Source organism: Apteryx rowi, unplaced genomic scaffold (genome assembly GCF_003343035.1).
Source record: "Apteryx rowi isolate R43461 unplaced genomic scaffold, aptRow1 scaffold_183, whole genome shotgun sequence".
Classification (NCBI taxonomy): Eukaryota; Metazoa; Chordata; class Aves; order Apterygiformes; family Apterygidae; genus Apteryx; species Apteryx rowi.
In genome coordinates, this window is record NW_020448119.1 from 810,895 (window position 1) to 829,213 (window position 18,319).

General features: G+C 39.0%; 1 protein-coding gene across 6 annotated transcripts in view; it reads right to left on the reverse strand.

The window, feature by feature from the left end:
• Positions 1-2,074: 2,074 nt before the first annotated feature.
• Positions 2,075-18,319, reverse strand: part of LOC112964020 (cytosolic phospholipase A2 zeta-like) — a 35,001-nt gene continuing 18,756 nt past the window's right edge. For all 6 annotated transcript variants that reach the window (XM_026061590.1, XM_026061588.1, XM_026061589.1 and 3 more), the window contains 14 exons: positions 18,135-18,201; positions 17,312-17,481; positions 15,066-15,179; positions 14,520-14,557; positions 13,448-13,583; positions 12,562-12,698; positions 11,183-11,405; positions 10,467-10,581; positions 9,101-9,238; positions 7,136-7,243; positions 5,992-6,186; positions 5,480-5,646; positions 4,653-4,839; positions 2,075-3,382 (listed from right to left, as the gene is read on the reverse strand). In XM_026061590.1, coding sequence (XP_025917375.1) covers positions 3,153-3,382; positions 4,653-4,839; positions 5,480-5,646; positions 5,992-6,186; positions 7,136-7,243; positions 9,101-9,238; positions 10,467-10,581; positions 11,183-11,405; positions 12,562-12,698; positions 13,448-13,583; positions 14,520-14,557; positions 15,066-15,179; positions 17,312-17,481; positions 18,135-18,201 — 2,025 coding nt within the window. In that variant the 3' untranslated portion in view covers positions 2,075-3,152. The remainder of the gene's footprint in view (positions 3,383-4,652; positions 4,840-5,479; positions 5,647-5,991; positions 6,187-7,135; positions 7,244-9,100; positions 9,239-10,466; positions 10,582-11,182; positions 11,406-12,561; positions 12,699-13,447; positions 13,584-14,519; positions 14,558-15,065; positions 15,180-17,311; positions 17,482-18,134; positions 18,202-18,319) is intronic.

The following is an 18,319-nucleotide window of genomic DNA, read 5'->3' on the forward strand; positions in this document are numbered from 1 at the left end:
TTCACAGAGTTAGCCTGAAGATAAGGCTATTCAAATGCTCCAAGTTCCTTTCATTAAGGCTGCTGAATCAGATAAGATACTTGAGGTTTTTTCCTCCATTGCCCAGCAATCTGACATTATGCATGTACATACACACACACACTATACAATTTTATACATATATATATATGCACATATATTAAAAAAAGTACAGTAATTTGTCCATAAGCAGCTTTTCAGGAAAGACTAAATTCATTAAAAAATAATATATATATTTCAATTGACCCTGTGTTACATCAAACAAAAGGACCGGAAGGGATGCATGGCTTAGCAAATCCACCAGCTGCAAGAAATTATAGAATAATCCAAAAAGGCTACAGGAACTTCCATTCCTCAAAGCCACCACAAACCAGGGCCACAAACGTTCCCCAGAGCCCCATGATAAACTTAGCCTGCAATAAAGATCAAAAGCCACAATCACAACATACCAGAGACTAGACCAAGGACATCACCACGTTCTATGTCCTGGCAAGAGTAGGAAATTTGGTAAAAATAAAACTCCATGACACTTCTAAGAAATGATTCGTGTCCTGTGCTCATAGAAGAGTGACCAAAAAAAATTTTGACCTGCTGAGAAATTCCCTCGAGTCATAATATGATGAGCTCTTTAACTGTAAGTAACTGAACAGAAGGTGCCAGGCAGACACATTTGCCCTTTATGGGCTCCTCCCACACAGACACAATCTTGTGAAGAGCCTCTAACTGGAGTCTTCAGTCAGTCTCCGTACTTTCACATAACTTAAAGATTATATGAGATAATCTTCCAACTACCCAAGTGTAATCTTTAACACCTGGACATGCGAACACAAGACCTATCATAAATAGAATAGAGATGCATCAGCATTAAGTACCTTTCATGTGTTACTCAACACATGATAAATCTCTTTCTATAGATTTTTCAAATAATAAATTACAGTTTTGGAAGATATTGCCAATGACACTGGGATATTCTCCCAAGTTTTCTTTTACAAATAAGCAAGTGTTTGATACCAAGGAAAAAACACTGCATGGCTAGTTCAGATTACAAAAGGGTATGAAACACGAGGACTATGGCATTAGCTGAGCGCACTATCTCAACACAGTCAATTCTTACTGTGGTGGCTACTTACACACCAGTTTAGCAAACCAAAATGATTAAGGCCTCTTACCTGTTCCAAGAGAGAAGCACTGCTAGTGTAGAAGAACTTACAGGGAAGCTGGAGTCCTAAAAGACTCCACTGTATGTGTCTAGCAAATTTGAATAGGCCCAGTTTGGGAAAAACACATTCCATCTTCCCAGCTATTAGGCAGTATCTAAATACCTATATCTCCATAGTATTCAAGCATTTCCTATCAGGAAAGAAACTTAAGTGAGAATCTGCAAGTAATCAAACCATGCAGTTCAATTTAGATCCACTTTGGAAGGAAAAGCAACAATTCAGGAGGAACAAAGCAAATTGCCCATCACACTACACACATGCAAAGGCCCAGCATGATTGCAGGCTGAAAGAAGGCTGAAGCTAGAATACTTGAAAAACCTACATGGAAAAACTAAAACAAATCCAATCTTTTCATGCTTTAAAATATTGCTAAAAGCAAGTATGAAACATATCCAAATCCAAAGGAAATAGGTATCCAGCACCAAATATAAAGAAAAATGATAACATTAAGTTGCTGTTTCTCCTATTTCAGCTGAAGGAAAGAAATGCTAAGGACATAAATGGATATCTAGGAATTTAACCACCCAGAAGTCACTCTTTGAAATACATCTAAAAATTCAGATTTTTTTCTTTTAAGCAAATATATTTGAGCCACACTTCCTCAAAACAGGGCAGTCTCACAACAAAGAGATGACTGTTTTACTGCTGTGCTGCACCAGTCTGAGATGAATTTAGTAAGTCACTTTCCCACATATCACTCATACTGACTTCTGAGTTCTAATAAAATAAACTATGCACTATAGTATTACAATGATTTTTTTTTTTTTTTGCTTACCTTTGATTAAAAATAGGGAAAAATATCAAGACAAGTGTAAGTGAGAAAAATTGTAAAAAGCACATTATCAAAATTATTTTTTATTAAGAGAAATACAGTAAATTTCCATTCAGGAACTGTACCTGTTCATAAGCCCTTACATCATTTTGAAAAGAGACAAACTTCCTCTCTTAGATTTTCAAATACAAAATAAGTACATTCAGCTCTATGTTGAGGTTACATATGTAAACAGTGCCTGTTCACCACCTCAAAAAAAAAAAGAAAGAAAAAAAAAAGAAAAAAGCCCTTACATCTATTAGGTATTTTCCAACTGTACAACACAGTCCTTTTCTCCAAGCTGTCTGCAAAGTGAGGTAAATTCCATCCCACAACATAGCAGCATCTGACATTTTATTCATTTACATTTATAAGGTATACCTATCTTGAACATAGGTGTTTCTAAAACACATGGACTCAAACAGAAAAAAAATTCCTTGAACAAGGATCTGGCTGAATTGCAAGCCTAAATACAAGGAAAAGAATATCTAATTCAGATTCTTCCAAGGACTCTCCCTTTCTCTTACACAGAAAATGAAAAAAGCATGAGACTTGTAGCATTTTTTTTAAATTTCATCAGCTTGTGATGACCAAGTTGTAGGAAGCAGCAGTTATCCCTTGACATGTCTTTAGTTGCTACATATGAAAAAAGGGAACTACTATTTCACCAAAAGCAAATGGTTAATAATGTAAATTGTCATGGAGGTTCAAAAAGCAAGACAGACAAAGCTATGGAAGAAATCAGTGTTTCTCAACCACCACCACCATTTTTGACAAAAGAGGTCCTTCATTCACTGATGACTGGAGCTTGGGAGATTATCTCCAGACGCTTGCATAGTGCTCCCTAGCCATCTGGTATCAGCCACTGTAAGATGAGATACTGGGCTAGATCATTCCCCCCTCTCCCCTATTTTTTCAAACATAGTAACAATCAGTGCTGCCCTGTTATCCCTTAGGTTTTTGCAAGAGCATCTCTTATTTGGAGTGAATTTTCAGTGTCACATGCATACAGCTTCCCAGAAGACAGTTTCCAGTTATTAGTTTTCAGCATTCTGTCCTGAATCACACAGCTCTGGTACACTGCAGCCTGTCTGGATCCTCAGCTAGGAAGCCACTCGTGTTGGAGACTTTTTCTGCTTTCTCCTTTTCAGAGCCAGATTTAGGGTTTTGAAGAGAATGTCCTTGCTGTTCAATACATTGTAGCGATTCACTTCCACCAACCTGCTGAAATCATATGGCTCATAGGTGAAATTTAGCGTACGGTAAGGAGAATCCTTTGTCTCAATGACAAAGTCGCCAAAGGATTTCTCATCTTCTGACTCACGTTTAACTCCTGTAGCAATAAAAAAAAATATTAAAAAAAAAAAGAACAACTCTGACAGACTGCCATTGAAGTTGAATTCTGCAAGGAGGATATCACAGCTAACTCTTGAACCTCAACTGTTTCCCTGCAGCTCCTCTTCTGAGATTTCAGTTCCTTCAGGTTCCAAAGTGCTTGAAAACTGAAGCTAAAGTGTTATTACCCTTTCTGCTTCCACTAGTCCTGTGTGTTGAAGCTTAAAGAACATTTTCAGTGTGATAAATCATTCAGAGCATCCATGATAACCATGCTCAAAATAGGAAATACAAAGCTGAGTTCTTCCTAGAAGTGCTGTCCTACACTAAAAGATACTTTGCCACCCTGAGTTCAGCAGACTTGAAGAGGTTAGTATACACTCTTTAAAACATGCTAACTCATGCTTTTAGCACCCTGCCACTTAATTGTAACTATCACTGTTGAAAGCTCACTATTAAAGTCATTTGCTATAAGCACTTTTGCTTGTTGCTATTATAGAACTCACTGTCTTGAGCCATATTAAACCCACCAGTTGAAAATTTCTCATCATCAACAAGAAAAGGGAGTCAAGAACCTGACAATCACTGCAGTATTAATACAGTTACCAACAGCATACCTTACATCTCACCTGCCTGGAACAGTCCTGCATGTGCTTGTCTATGTGTTCCAAAGGTTTTCTTCAGGATGCTGTTTTCTCCCAGCATGGGACTCTATGCTCCAATACAGTATTCTTGTCTGATAGATAGAGGTGGACCTTACATCTATATTAATCATGTTAACTGAAGCAAGGATTGTTTTCCTTATCGCTTGACCTTACACTACAAGGGCACAGGCCCCTTAGTATTGAGTTATGTGATCTGGCATACATGTGGGTCCCCCAGGGCTTTGCTGCTTATTGGCTTATTTATATTCAGTAAACTGATCAACTTACGAATTAATCTCCAATTTATAGTGTTCTCCTACACTTAGGACAATTAGAAGTAACAAAGCCAACTCTCAGGGCAGAAATAGGTTCAGAAGGAAGCAAAATATTGCCTATTTTGATTCTTCCAGCTCTTAAATTTTTTAATTTCCCACCTCTTCTCCTACTCCTTGTTCCCAAAAAACGGTGGAGGATGATCTGTCTTAAATGAAAGTAACAATTTAATAATTTACAGGGGAACACTAAGGAGGAGGACATGAGAAACACTGAGTCTACTCAAAATTTCCCCAGTCAACATACCCAAAAGATTTTAACAATAGCACTTTCACAAAACAGTTCCCTTACCTGGAGCTTTGTACTTCTGGAAGGTGTCATTCACCAATGGGAAATGAAGCACAATGGGAGCCTTTGGATTCTTATCATCTACAAACATGTAACACTCTTTTGGCTTCTTTTCATCTTCATCACTCAATTCGATTTTTGGAAAAGGAATTTCCCGCTCCTTGCAGTATTTCTGAGTCAGCTCTAAAACCTGTTATTAAACAAAAATCCTTTTAATAGACTATCAGCAACACCTCTAAGCTTGCCTAACGACAATCCTCAAAAGGAAAGAAATTCTTTCACACAAAAAACAGCATAAATCTAACTTCAAGACAAAAAACTCTACTTCTTTGGTTAGTGACACAGGAGAAGAATCAAGAGTAAAACTGAGGAATACTGTTATCAAATATCAGCAGTTTGCAGCTGAAACATGTTTTGCTTCTCTAAACACATCGAGCATGACTTATCTGCACTTAAAAATAAACACTTGTATTTACAAGAAATAACTTGCTTGCATAAAGAAAATTATCAAAAGCCACTTTTAAATTAGAAGCGTACAGTTATGTTACAAGGATCTAATGAGCTAAACAAAGATTCTTATTTTAGGTAACATGATCTAGTTAAGATTCAAAACTTTTACTTCAGAAGCCAATTACAGTTCTCACTTTCAATCTCCTCATATGATATTCACAGTAGAAAGCATAGAAATATTTTAAAGACATACGGGTTTATTTTAAGACACTCTTTCACTAGAGTATTTGTGTACTCATCATCACAACTGATCTGCTGCCATTATGAGTATGATTCTGTGCTTTTATCCTCATATAACAATCTCCAGCTATGTCTCTCACCTCAAACGGAGCTTCCCAGGAAAAGTTGAATGACAAGATGACATCCACATCCCTTTCTGGCTGAAGAACCAAAGGAAACGGAGAATTGATAGAAAAACCACCATCCACCAAAAACAAGCTCTCTTCCATGGGGGTCAGCTGGTTGGGAAATGCATCCAGATGAGTGCCTGGAAGACACTCCAAGTAACACAAGTAACTACAGTGCTTCATTACATACCTCTACTTATAAGGAGCAGATGAACCCTATGCTGGGGCTATAGGAAAACGAATATGCCAACATATACTTTGATCTTTGGTTATTCAGAAAGCAAAGTGGAAAACAGACCTATAAAATCTGATGAGATTGCCCCATATGATAGAAGATATGTAGCGGATAAAATTCTGTGCTATGGTGTAAAAAGGAGTAAATTTACTGACTTCAGTAGAACAAAGACAAGCTTATACATGTTCTGCAACACTGCCTGTTACAGAATATTAACATTATTATATATCCCAGAAACAGACTCAGTTACCTCTCCAAGCTACAAACTTCTTGACATTGACATAATCTTTATGAAGATACAATCCCTGCATGAAGTTGAAGGTTTCTCCACATGTGACCCGGGATGTGAAGAAATCCTGGAAAATTTGCAACAAGGGACCCCCAGGTATGACCAGGCGAGTTTTCAGCCGTGTTGGGTCTCGAAAATGGAATCTTCGACAATCATCTGTAGAAGCCAAGGAAGGAGGCAGAATACATTGCAAATGATTATTCATCTCCAGCACTTTCAACTCCAGCATTTTAAACAGATTCCTCCCCACTCACAAGTTCAATCAGTTGACCTATGGCTGAATTCTTCCTCTAATAATTTGGACATTATAAAAAGGTATTATAATGAAATTTAAAACAGTTGCACATTCTATAGTTGGATAATTTATGTGCCCTATTTAAAATGAATAGCATTACCCATAAATCATTGTCCATATTAATTCCAAACGCACACAATGAAACTCCTGTAACCACATGACAGCATCGCTTCTGTTTCATAAAAAGACAGTAGTCATCAACTCTCCTTACAGCAGCATTTAAAGTTACAATATCAGAAGGGGGGGAGGGGGAAGTAAGGCTGCAAAAGGAGAGAGGGGGGAAAAAAATACCTCTCACCCCACTACTTACTCTGAGGTGAGAACCATGCATCTGAGCAACTCGCAGCCTTTCGGACGTTTCCCTTTCACTGCTAGTGAGGCACCACACAAATCAAGAACAAAAACTGACATCCAAGATTACAAAATTCAGTCCGAACAAGGGAACTGAAACCCTATTTTCCACCTCCTGATTAGCAGCCCAGCTTCTCTTCTTTCTTTTTTCATGAGGAAGACCCCAGAACTGCAGTTTATATGCTCAAAACATAACTCCCAGAACTAGCCCAAGTTTATAGCCATCAAGGTCAGATACAAAATGAAAAAAAGAGGAAGAGGAAGTGTATTGAACAGTGATAATTACTCTCCTCACTATGTGTGTGATGGAAAAGAATGATACATGGCACAAGAGGGATCTGTCTAAAATGATTCTTTATGCTAGTCTTGAAAACTACGCAGCACATTTTGATGCCATATTACATGATCATTCTAAAAACAAAGTTTTAGAAAATCCAGCTACTTAAAGGAGGTTCTTACCTACAACTTTGATGACATCTTTGAAAGAATCTAGAAAGCCCAGTCCTATACCAACCACTTTCAGGCAGATATCATCCAAGCTTGCAGCAAAGGCACTGCCCCACATTCCTGCAGGAGAAATACAGAATAATTTAATTCTCAAAAGGCTTGACACAATCAGTGTAGCTACAAGCCCTGTAACTCAGCTGCCATTTGTCACAGGAGAGGGCCGCCCCTTTATCATTGCTATTCTATCAGGTGATGTTTGAGTTTATACACTGAGTGGGTCATGTGACAAATTCTGATGCAATAATCTAATGCATATATACCTACAAAAGGTAAGTTCTTCTATCAGCAAGGGAAAGAGAGCAACGGAATGGCAAGACCTAAAGCAGAAGTTTGTATGACAAGCATCATCAGGAGTGGATTGGGCAGAGAGATGTAGGGAGCTAGAAGAGAAGATTTAGTACACAGTATCCTATACAAATATTCTGAGATAAGTGATCAGCAAGGTATCCATTAGGGACTCCAAGCAAGAGCAAAATGGGAAAGGTTCTGTATTTCAGCCACATGGAAATGCCTGACTGAAGCAGTAGAAAGTTTTAGGAGCCCTTGCAGGGCCCAAAGGGCTTCTGAACCTGCAGCAGAAGGCTGAAGAACTCCAGCATTAAGCAAATTGCTATTGTGCCCTAAAGTCACAGAGAGAAAATCCTTTTTGTACACCAGTATTTGTGTATACCATCTAATAAGAAAAAACAAACAAAAAATTTATAGTCTTCATATGCCTGACTGATTCTAATAAAATAGCATCTTTATATGTAGATCATCACTGCCTGTAGGCACATGCAAGGAAGATGCTTCAAATAAGGACTCTCCATAGTCCTCCTGCATATGAGCAACTAAGGCAAGTTGGAGAGACCAGCTTAATACTGAGACCTAGACAACCACTCCCACTAACAGCAGCATCTCTAGCATCAAACCAGATTTTGCCTTACTTGTTGCACTAACATGGTAAAGGGCATATTATGTTTGAATTGATTTGTTACTCGGGCACACCACGGCACTAGTTTTAGACTGCCATAGAGACTAATGCCTAACATGGCAACAATAGCACACTTACAGAAAAGTACTTAGGTAAGTACCAAAAGACCATAAGCATCATTCTGAGGTCAACCTTGGCTAAAAACACCACTACCTCAAGCAGAGAGTTTTTGAGGCACAGGATGATTTGCTTGGACTCTGAAGAAAGTAATAGTCTTCCCTGATACGTTTTTTCCTCTTGATTTTGATGTACTGTAATTTATCRCTGTAAGAATTTCATTTTAATTGAGGGGAAGGATCTCAAATTGACACATATGTCCTGTTCAGCAACATCCAACTGGTCTCAGCTTAACACTGAACATTAAACTGACACTCTTAAGATTTCTTTCTGTTCAGGTCCTATAAAGTATTCTTTCCCAGGAATCTTAAGCAGCCTTTTTACCAATACACAAAGATAAGGCTAACAAAAGGTAAGACATTTTCTGTCAAGCAGAAATCACCATTGAAAAAACTTCAGACAGCAGAGAAGAAAGAGTAAAGATCTTAATGCAATGAAGCAGCATGCTAGAGTGGACAGCCTCAGCCCTGTGAGCACCACTATAACTAAATGGAATGGGATGATGCACAAGTTGGGCTGACTGTTCAGTCTCTGGCAAACAATAATAAAAACATAAGCACTAGTTTTTGGAGTTAATCTAGTCACATTCATTGGGCTTCTGTACACCAGTAAGGACTAGACTTTAATAAAGTCTGCTTGCAGACTTAAGAACATCAGTCTATAATACTATAAAATCGCACCTTAACCTTTAGAGAAAGGTTTGGCATTTTTTCCCCCTTCAAATTCTTTAAGAAGGGACAAAAATGCAGGGGTTTAACTTAATGAATCCCAAAAGCAGCGTTACTCCTTTCCATTTCCCCCTCTTATTCACCACTGTAAAATCATACCTTGTAGAAAACAAATCCTGGGCTCTGGACGTTTTTGGATGAGTTGTCCCATGAAGAACTCACTGTCAAAGTCTTCTGTTCGGACAAAGGCTCCGTATTTGCGAAACCCAACTTCATAGGGAGTGAACTCACACCATTCTAAGAATGAGCCAACAGATCAGTGCAGCTTTATTTGTCTCAGAGTACATGTAAGTGAGAACACTTGTGCAATTTCTCTTCACACAAGGCTGACAAAAAGGAGAGTCTCCACTTTTCAACATCACTATGGATTTTCCTGCCACTCTTCTCAAAGAGCCCCTGTCTTATTCATCATTAATAAAAACTTTTGTCCAGGCTTTCATTGATTTGATACAACCTGCTTTTTTCTTGACTCTTAGGAAAAAAGTCCTATCTTGCTCCATCCAGACTTTGTGAAAGCAAAAATAAGCAGGTTATTTCACCCCCACTTTAAACCATTCTGACGGCTCCCTTTTCCATCACATCAAACAAAAGCTACTTCACTCTCACAGCCTTTCATCATGCTACTTATCTCTCAACAACTGTTACAGTATTGACTTTACATTTCACTTGACCCATTGTGTCAGGCTCCATTATTTGCTTATTGAAATGTCACCTCATGCTTGAAAGCTTTCCACAAACATTTACTAATCAAATTCACTGTATTCCAAGTTCTGCCTTAAAATTCTTGTTCCTTGCACATACATGCACACCCTCCAAAACAAAAGAAAGAAAAAAGACCAATAGTGGTACACAGATGGACATAAGAGTTTGTGTTCCCATCTCACTATATCTATTATCACTTGTTGCCTCATACTTAAGATTTCAAGTGTCTTGGAACAGGGGCCTTCATTTTGTACCGCAGTTGTACAACCAGCAAGAACCCAGACTGTTACATAGCACAATTTTGATGACACTTGCTGCAAGGTTACCAATGCATCATTTTACCTGAATCCTACACAAATCAAATATCTGAGACTACAAAAGTAAGATCCTAACTGTTTAAAGCAGGTCAACTAATGACCAAGCACTTTAATCCTCTGACTCACACAAAGATTTATTATAGGGATCTTCCCTCTCAGCACCTGAAAGTTTCAGACACTTTCAAGCAAAGCATGTGGAGTGGCTGAGTTAAAACTCATGCCTCAGTCTTACAGCCATGATGAAAGCTTTTGCAGATCAAGATACTAACACTCCAATCTGTATCCGATTGCTTTTGTGCTAACCAACTGCCGCTTGAGCCAACTTTCCTGTTGTCAGCTACCTGTTAATTGAGTAGCGTGTTTCAACAAAAGGGGACAGGAACTGCATAGGTGAATGGAATTTAATGCATTTTAAACAAACAAAAATAAGCCTGCCATGTTCATACCTGCAAAGTCACCACTACTAATATTGGGTCTCACATTGACAGCTGCATAGATGGGATAGGGGTTCTGGGCCCATTTCACTGCTTCTTGCTGATCAGACAGCTTTGATGGGTCTTCCTGGTTACAGTGAAGAAGGAAAAGCACACTAAGTCAGACAAATGGGGTCCCTATACTCCGATATTCTGAAGCTCTTCTTAGCATCTCTGACTGTAACAATGCTGCTAATTCAAAGTCCCCTTTCCTCCCTCTGTCCATGCAGATGGTTAGGTTCTGCTGGAATATTTCTGCAGTTGTATATTTAGAGTGTCAGATGTTATTAACTAGCTAGTTACTTCTCTAACTGTAATTACTGATTTCAACTAGCATAACAGCAATACAGTTTTACAAAACCAACATCTTCATTTTCTCAGGCTTAACCCGCCCAACACAAAAGTTATTCATTTTTAACAACAGTCATTCAAAATAAACACTTAGATTTTTTTTTTTTCCCCAAACAGCACTTTTCTAGAAGACTTCAAAATGCTTTCCTAAAGAAGGGTGTTGGGAAACCTGAGGCCAAAAGAGGTGAGAACTCATTACATATTCAGTAACACCTCCTATTCTAGAACAGTTCACAAAGCTGGAGATTGTTTAATTTCTTGACACACAACATGTGGGTATGCAGAGCTCCCACCTGGAAGACAAACAGCAGCACTCATCCAAATGTGAACTCCTTTACCTTCTGTTGTAGGAAATACTCCACAATCAGGCCCCACAAATCTGTGAAGGAAACTTTCCGTCCACTACTCTCCATTGCATTCAGCTCCTGGAAATAGTATTTCAGTCGTTCAGGAGAAAACGCCCCTCCTTTGCCGCTGGACACAGTATCTTGAGCTCTGCTGATTGCATCTTGAAGGTCCTTCTGTGACCAGTCAGGGTCTTGATACAATGTAGATAGACACCTGAAAATATTACATTAAGACCGTCAGTAATAACATCTGTGTAAGCACCGAATTCTAGCTAGATACTGTTAGCTTCTGCAGCACTGAACTAAAACCTTGAGAAGTCTGGCTCCAAGACAAAACACTGCAGAGAAAACAGGGACTATAACAATGGATCTCTGAATTCTAAAATATGGGGGAAAGCCTGAGACCTATAAGACAGCCTCATCTTGGTTGCAAGCCTACCTTTCAAGGATGCTCCAAACATCATATGATACCTCATATGAACTGATTCATAAATATTAGTTAACTCTAGGTCACAATAACCATGAAAGGCAAGCAGATAACAAGGATGCTACTGCACATAGTGATGGAGGCTACAGCCTCCATCAGAACAAAGGTCTACTTAAATGAGAAGCACTAGTTTGGAGGCTTGCTGTCCTGATAAACAGCTGACTAAATTTGTTTGAAAGTGTGGCTTTGAATCAAAAGGGATGGCCAGATCATGAGGTTAGCAGAAGAATGCTACATACATAGGAGTTAGATTAACAGGCAAAGCTCCAGAAGTGAGGATTACACTGTCAGGTTGCACAGCTCCTCAGTGACATCACTTCACAAAAACGATGTATTTCTATACGAAGGATGATTTCAACCACGCACTCTGAAAACTGAGCTGCTGAAATGTTCCGGCCATGTCTGGCATTTCAGCACATTGCTCCAGCCTACCCAAGGGGCAAGCTGGTGCTATTCCTCCATTCAGCTGCATGCAACATTTTGGAAGGCAGTGACACAAGTGTCTGCACAAACTTGTTTCCAGTGACTTGCATCACCTTGGTTATCTCCCTGGAAACAGCAAGGAAATGGGGAATGTGTTTGAAGTCAGTTCTGAGGGAGCACACAGCAGCTTTATTCATGTAATAAGTTCCAGGAATTCAATTGCCAGGCTTGCAAAAGCACCAGATCCATAAACTTAGCCAACAGCTGTATGGGTAAGAAGTGGTAATCAATGTCTTTTAGACGCTAGGATCCTCATCAGAACTCTCAGGTGAGAACTGGTAAAACACTTAACTTCACTGTCTGTCTATAGATGGCACAAATGCAGTTTTGACCATATTTTTGTATCAACACTAGTGTATTCACTTATAAGTTTCTGGAATCAACATTGTATGCAGCTTACCAAGTAGAGCCAGAAACGCCACACAGATATATTGCAGCATCCAAAAGGCCCAGCTGCTGAAGCCCTGCTAGACTGCCGTAGAACGATGTCAGTGCTCTCATCCCACCTCCAGACCCCAGTACTGCCATGACTGGAACCTGCAGGCAGTAAACACAGGAATCACAATCGAGGACTTCTAATTTGCCAAGAAATTACAGAACTAATCCTCTTTAAGACTCATTCTTATATAAATAAGAGGTAAAATACCTATTTCTATCCCCATTCCACATAATCTCAGGTTTGATCCTAAGCAGCACTCATTTCACTATGTTTTCACTGAAATATGTTGCTTATTATAATACAGCAGCAATATCACAGGAAAGGTCCTTACTGAAATTGTTACATGTGTTATCATGCACATTTAATTGTGTGGCATACAGTACACTGATTTGAACCAAAAAAGAAAAAAAAGTAACCATTCTCAAAACAACAGCACCTAAAGATCACAGGGCAAGGTATCAGGCTACCTAAGTACAATGCAATGTCCTCAGATAAGCAACTAGGATGCTGTTCCTGTGGAATGAGCTTCAATTAAACCATTTTGAAAGCAACTTCACCTTCATGATTCAAAGCCCCAGATACAGGAGCTCAGCTAAGGAAAGTACAAACATACATCCTGAATTTTCAATTTTTTGTTCCAAAAAATCCAAGATGCTCAAAATTTAAGAAATATAATAAGACTTGACACTCCAGAACCAATATGCTGCAGGCTTCTCTCTCAGGCCATGCTGAGTATGTTTCACGCCTAAGAAAAGTTCTTTTGGTTACATGCAAAGAAATCTAAAATGTTTAACTAATTAACAACCAAAGGATTTTGCAAGTCTCTCTAAAGTACTGTGCTCAATACCTCATCTTTCCCAGGGGATTCTTTTAAGTTAAGTGCCTTCTTCAGTGCCTCAGAAACTATTTTCTTCCTTCTGTCTAAAAATTCTCTCTCCTCTTTACAGAGATCAAAACCCAGGCGTATATCAAGATCCCAAGTACTGAAATAGAAATTAAAAGGGGAAAAAAAATTACAGATTTCTGAAGGATTTGTAACTTCCAGGGAAAAGCAGTTGCTGTGAACACACATTCCACACACTGAACTTAATCACTGGATCAAACTGTTAGACATACACTAGCAATGAGTAACAACAGCATTTGGAATTAAAAATGAAATACCTCCCTATCGTCTCTTCTTTAATATCTAAATGCAAGTTTGTGTCAGTCATTCAAGTTAAGCTTCAGGAATTTTCCAGAAAGGAGAAAAAGATTCTCAGTAAGTGAAGAAAGAGGACTGTATGAGGAGCAATTGAGATCACTGTGTTAAACAGGATGGGAGAAGTGGGGAGAAGTGAGGGGAGAGTAACTTTAAAACAGGAGTTTCCATATTTAAAGGGCAGGGGGACAGCAGATAAACAAACTTGCTACAGATTTGTGGAAGTGGAGCAGGATCTTCAGTTAATCACTATATATACAGTGACCCTATCAGCTCATTAGCCAACTGCTTGCTTTTCTGTGCTATTCTGTTCTTTGCATTCCCTTCTTTCACCCTCCTCCATTTCATAATTCAAACTCTTCACACTGAGCTGCCCTTTCTTACTTTTTAGCACAGCGCTACGCATATTGTGGGAACTATTTGCATCTATAAAGCCACTTAATGTCATCAGCAGCAGCTACCCATTTCTTAGGTTTAGGTATTTGGAACACAGAAAGTTTGTTCAGATTTCAGTAGGATTGACACCAATCCAATAAGTGTTATCTTCAAAGTAAAAATCACAAGAAAAATATCCAAGGAGATTTTGTTTTTAGATCAATCCCAGAAGACAGGGACTGAGACAATGGAGCTCCCTAGAACACCGGGGATAGTCATACAGCTCCTTCACTACAAGAGTAAAGGTCTTTCCTCATTTTTAGAGGTCTTAGAGCTTCTCACTCACGTCTCTTCAGCTTTCAAACTCATATCCAAACTTCGTCCCTGGGAAAAGAAAGAACAAATCTTGTAATCAACAGTAACTTGACAGGTGAAACTCCTAATCAGAAGCTACATCATCAACATTGTCACCACATACTAAACAAAATAGCACTCACCCACAAAACTACATCTGTGGAATGCCCTTCCTTTCCATCTATTTCAGACATATTTTCAAGAGCCAAAACAGTGAATAAATATGCACCCAAAAAGCAAGGTGAAAATATTTATTTCTGCAAGTTTCTTGCTTCTCCCCTTCTTTGATATTTTTCTTTCACTTCCTGACCATTTGCTTTGGAAAGTGGTAAATATTATACTTATTTTTCAAGACCCAACCATTAAAACAATATTTTTAAAGAACTGCACCGAATAATTTCAGTGTTTCATTCTAGATCTCCAAGAAGACAGCACTCCTAAAAATGATATACAGCTTAACTTTCCAAATGCCTACAGGCAGTGGAGGGAAAATAATTATCCCAAGCATGTTAAAACATATGCAGAATGTTGACGTTACCTCTCCCAGAGAAATAATTCTGTCAACTTTTTGTCCAATAGGAAGGGAATTAACCGGTACAGTCCCCAGTCCCAGAACTGTAGCATGTTTTTCAATATCAAGGTTCACACCATCCTAATAAAAATGTAAAATGTCATCTCAGTTTTCTGTCATATGATTAAAAAAGTCACATCATGATGATCATTATAACTAAACCTTTTCCAAAAACAGTCTAAGACTTTCAGAGATCTTGCACCCCATTCCTGCTCTCTGCTTGCTAGATCTTTGCTGCGATTATTTCCATCGCTTTATCAAAGCTCAAACAGCTGGGTTTTATACATATACACACACAAATGTATGTATATATTTATACTTATATATTTGTGTGCATATGTGTGCACGTGTGTCTGCCACACACAAAAATTTTTGTATCCCAATATGAAGTGTTCCTCCCAAAATAGTTGTAGTGATGTGTGTCAAAGAGCCCACAAGGAAACTAATATTCTGTCTTCAGAGCAGGATTTGGAAAAGATACCAGTAAGGCACAGTGCTAAATATCCACAAAGTAGGAAATGAGATAACAGCCCTACGGACAAATATGAGCATGAAAATAAATCAAAAAAAACCCACCATCATATTTACAAGCAGAGCAAATGAAAGTTTATCATCAGGAAATCTTGTAGCCACATTGGGCTAGTAAATTCTCTTAAAATAGTGCTGCATGCAAATTTCTAGGTTAAAAAGGCATATTAAAAAACTCTTGTCAGAGGGAAACACTCAAACCCGCACAGCTCACTAGCAGGGCCAGAGCCTTTACACCCACCATAGACCTCACCCCTTGGGAGGAGGCAGCACCTTAAATAAACAAGAGCTTGTCACCTTTCTCAGAGCAAGCACTGAAGAGGGATAAGAACCAGGAACTACTCATAGATATGCCAGCTGCCTGCTGGCAAAAACAGCAGGATCAGACCAAACACTCCTCTAAGCCCATTATGCTCTCCCTGACAGCGCAATAACAAATATTTAGGCACAAGGGAAGCAACATTACTACTTCACTGTCTCTCTCCTCCCTCAGACCAGAAAACAAAGGTCAGACTGAAGACCCTCGGGCTCTATACCAGCTCTTGAAGCAATTTGCTTTCCTTGCTACCAAGCATCTATTTGGCTAAGGTTTGCCACCTGAGCGTGTCTCTGTAGTTGACTTCTGCACTGTTTTCACTTGCCCATCTCTGAATTTTTGCTTACTTAAGTCCAGGTTTCTGCTCTTCAGCTCATGCTCTCTGCCCAATCAATCCCACTCCAAAGCTACTATTCCATATTCCTTTTTGTGCCCTCTTATCCATAGTCACCTCCACTGTAGTCAAGACCAGCATCTTCCTTCATGCTGCCTGACTGCCTGTGGGGATGAATGACAGCACCGAATAGTTTCCTTGCTCTCTTTTTTGGTGTTTGGCCATACTGGGAGAAGCCATCACAGCAAATATTCAGTCATTCTGAGGGGATACCCATGCAACACAGGTACCAGTAGAAACTGAGGCGATGGACAACACTAAATAAACCTATCGTTAAGGTATGTGTTCTACCAATGTCTAATATAAAAGATTTGTTATAGACTATTCCAACAGCTAAAAGTGACAACACCTCCATGTAGTGAGCATGTGCAAATTCAGGTATTTTTTATCCCCAAGTCTGAACAGATTTTAAAGGGTTGGGGAAGGAACAAGTCTAACCCAAGTTCACCTCCTTACCCAATGTAAAAGATGGAAAGAAAAGTCTGCCATGTTTTTATTCAATTTTTAAAATAAGAAAAAAAAATTTTTAAGCAGTAACAGAGAAAAACTTCACTCTTTGCACAAAAATTCCTAATGCATAACCAGAAAATAATAAACCAGCTTGAAACAGGCTTATAGCCTAGAAAATTTTGACCTGAGAAGTTACAACATGGCAGCATTAAGTATAATTGAAAAGGAGTATCTGGAAAGTGATGAGTAACTTTAATAACAGATAGTTGCTTCAGCACCACATACCTACAGTATTCAACAAGAAACCTGCTTCCAATGCAAGCTTTTGATATCCATACCTACTTGAATAACATACCAAAAACTGATGTCCCTGACATTTGAAAAAGTCCTTGGAGTTCTTATGATGAACTTAAGTCTGCTCAATTTATGTTTAAGGACATTTTTATGGACCAAAGGCACTGGCTTCAGGGTGGATTTATTCAGAAGTGAACTGTCAACTCAGTAGCTGCCAGCATAGCTGCTAACCTGTAGGACAGATATAGTTTGCTCCAGCTCCACTTGCAGTTCTGGATGCATTTCTTTGTCCACATGAAAGACAAATGAGGTTCCATAATCCTGCTCACTGTCAGGTCTCCAAGGAATACACAACTGTTTCTCATACGCCCCTGGAACAGACAGCTTGACCTCACAGCTCCCTGTGTGACAATGTGGACATTAGATTAAGAAGTTTAGATCACAGGAAATATTTAAATAAATGTTGAAAACCAGATACTATGGTTAGAAATATAGCTGAGACACAAGCAAAGACTCCCAAGCTCCCACATTTACAAATATATAATGGGAGGGTGTTAAAGAGGACAAGGCCATACTCTTCTTGGTGGTGCCCAGCGACAGGATGAGAGGCAATGGGCACAAACTGAAAAGCAGGAAATTCCACTTGAACATAAGAAAACACTTCACTGTGAGGGTGGTTGAGAACTGGAACAAGTTGCCCAGAGAGGTTGTAGAGACTCCATCATTAGAGATATTTAAAACCTGACTGGAGACAGCTCTGAGCAAGCTGCTCTAGCTGACCCTGCTCGAGCCAGGCACTGGATCCGATGATCTTCAGAGGTCCCTTCCAACCCGAACTACCATGGGATTCTATGAAGTCTCTCATGTGGTGCCCAGTAGAAGTGACCCAATATTATTTGGCTTTAATTTTTAATGCTGTGTTAAATTAAAGAGTCAGTTTAGTGGATAGTAAATAAAAATGCACTGTATAACCAGAGGATCGAGTCTCCCCTCTCTCCCAAAGGACAGACATGCTGAAAAGCAGACCTGCCTTAAATTCTGCGGGCAGCCCTACCTTGCTGCTTCTCTTTTGATTTTTCCTCTCTGTTGACAGTGCCCTGCAGAGACAAGCAAGGATGAACCTATGAAAAGAAGAAACCAGCTCTGGTTATGAGGTTTGAGTTCACTTCTTTGTTGAAACTTAATCCATCTACTATAGTAGAATCAGGTTTACTAATGCAATCTGCCAGGAAAAAAAAA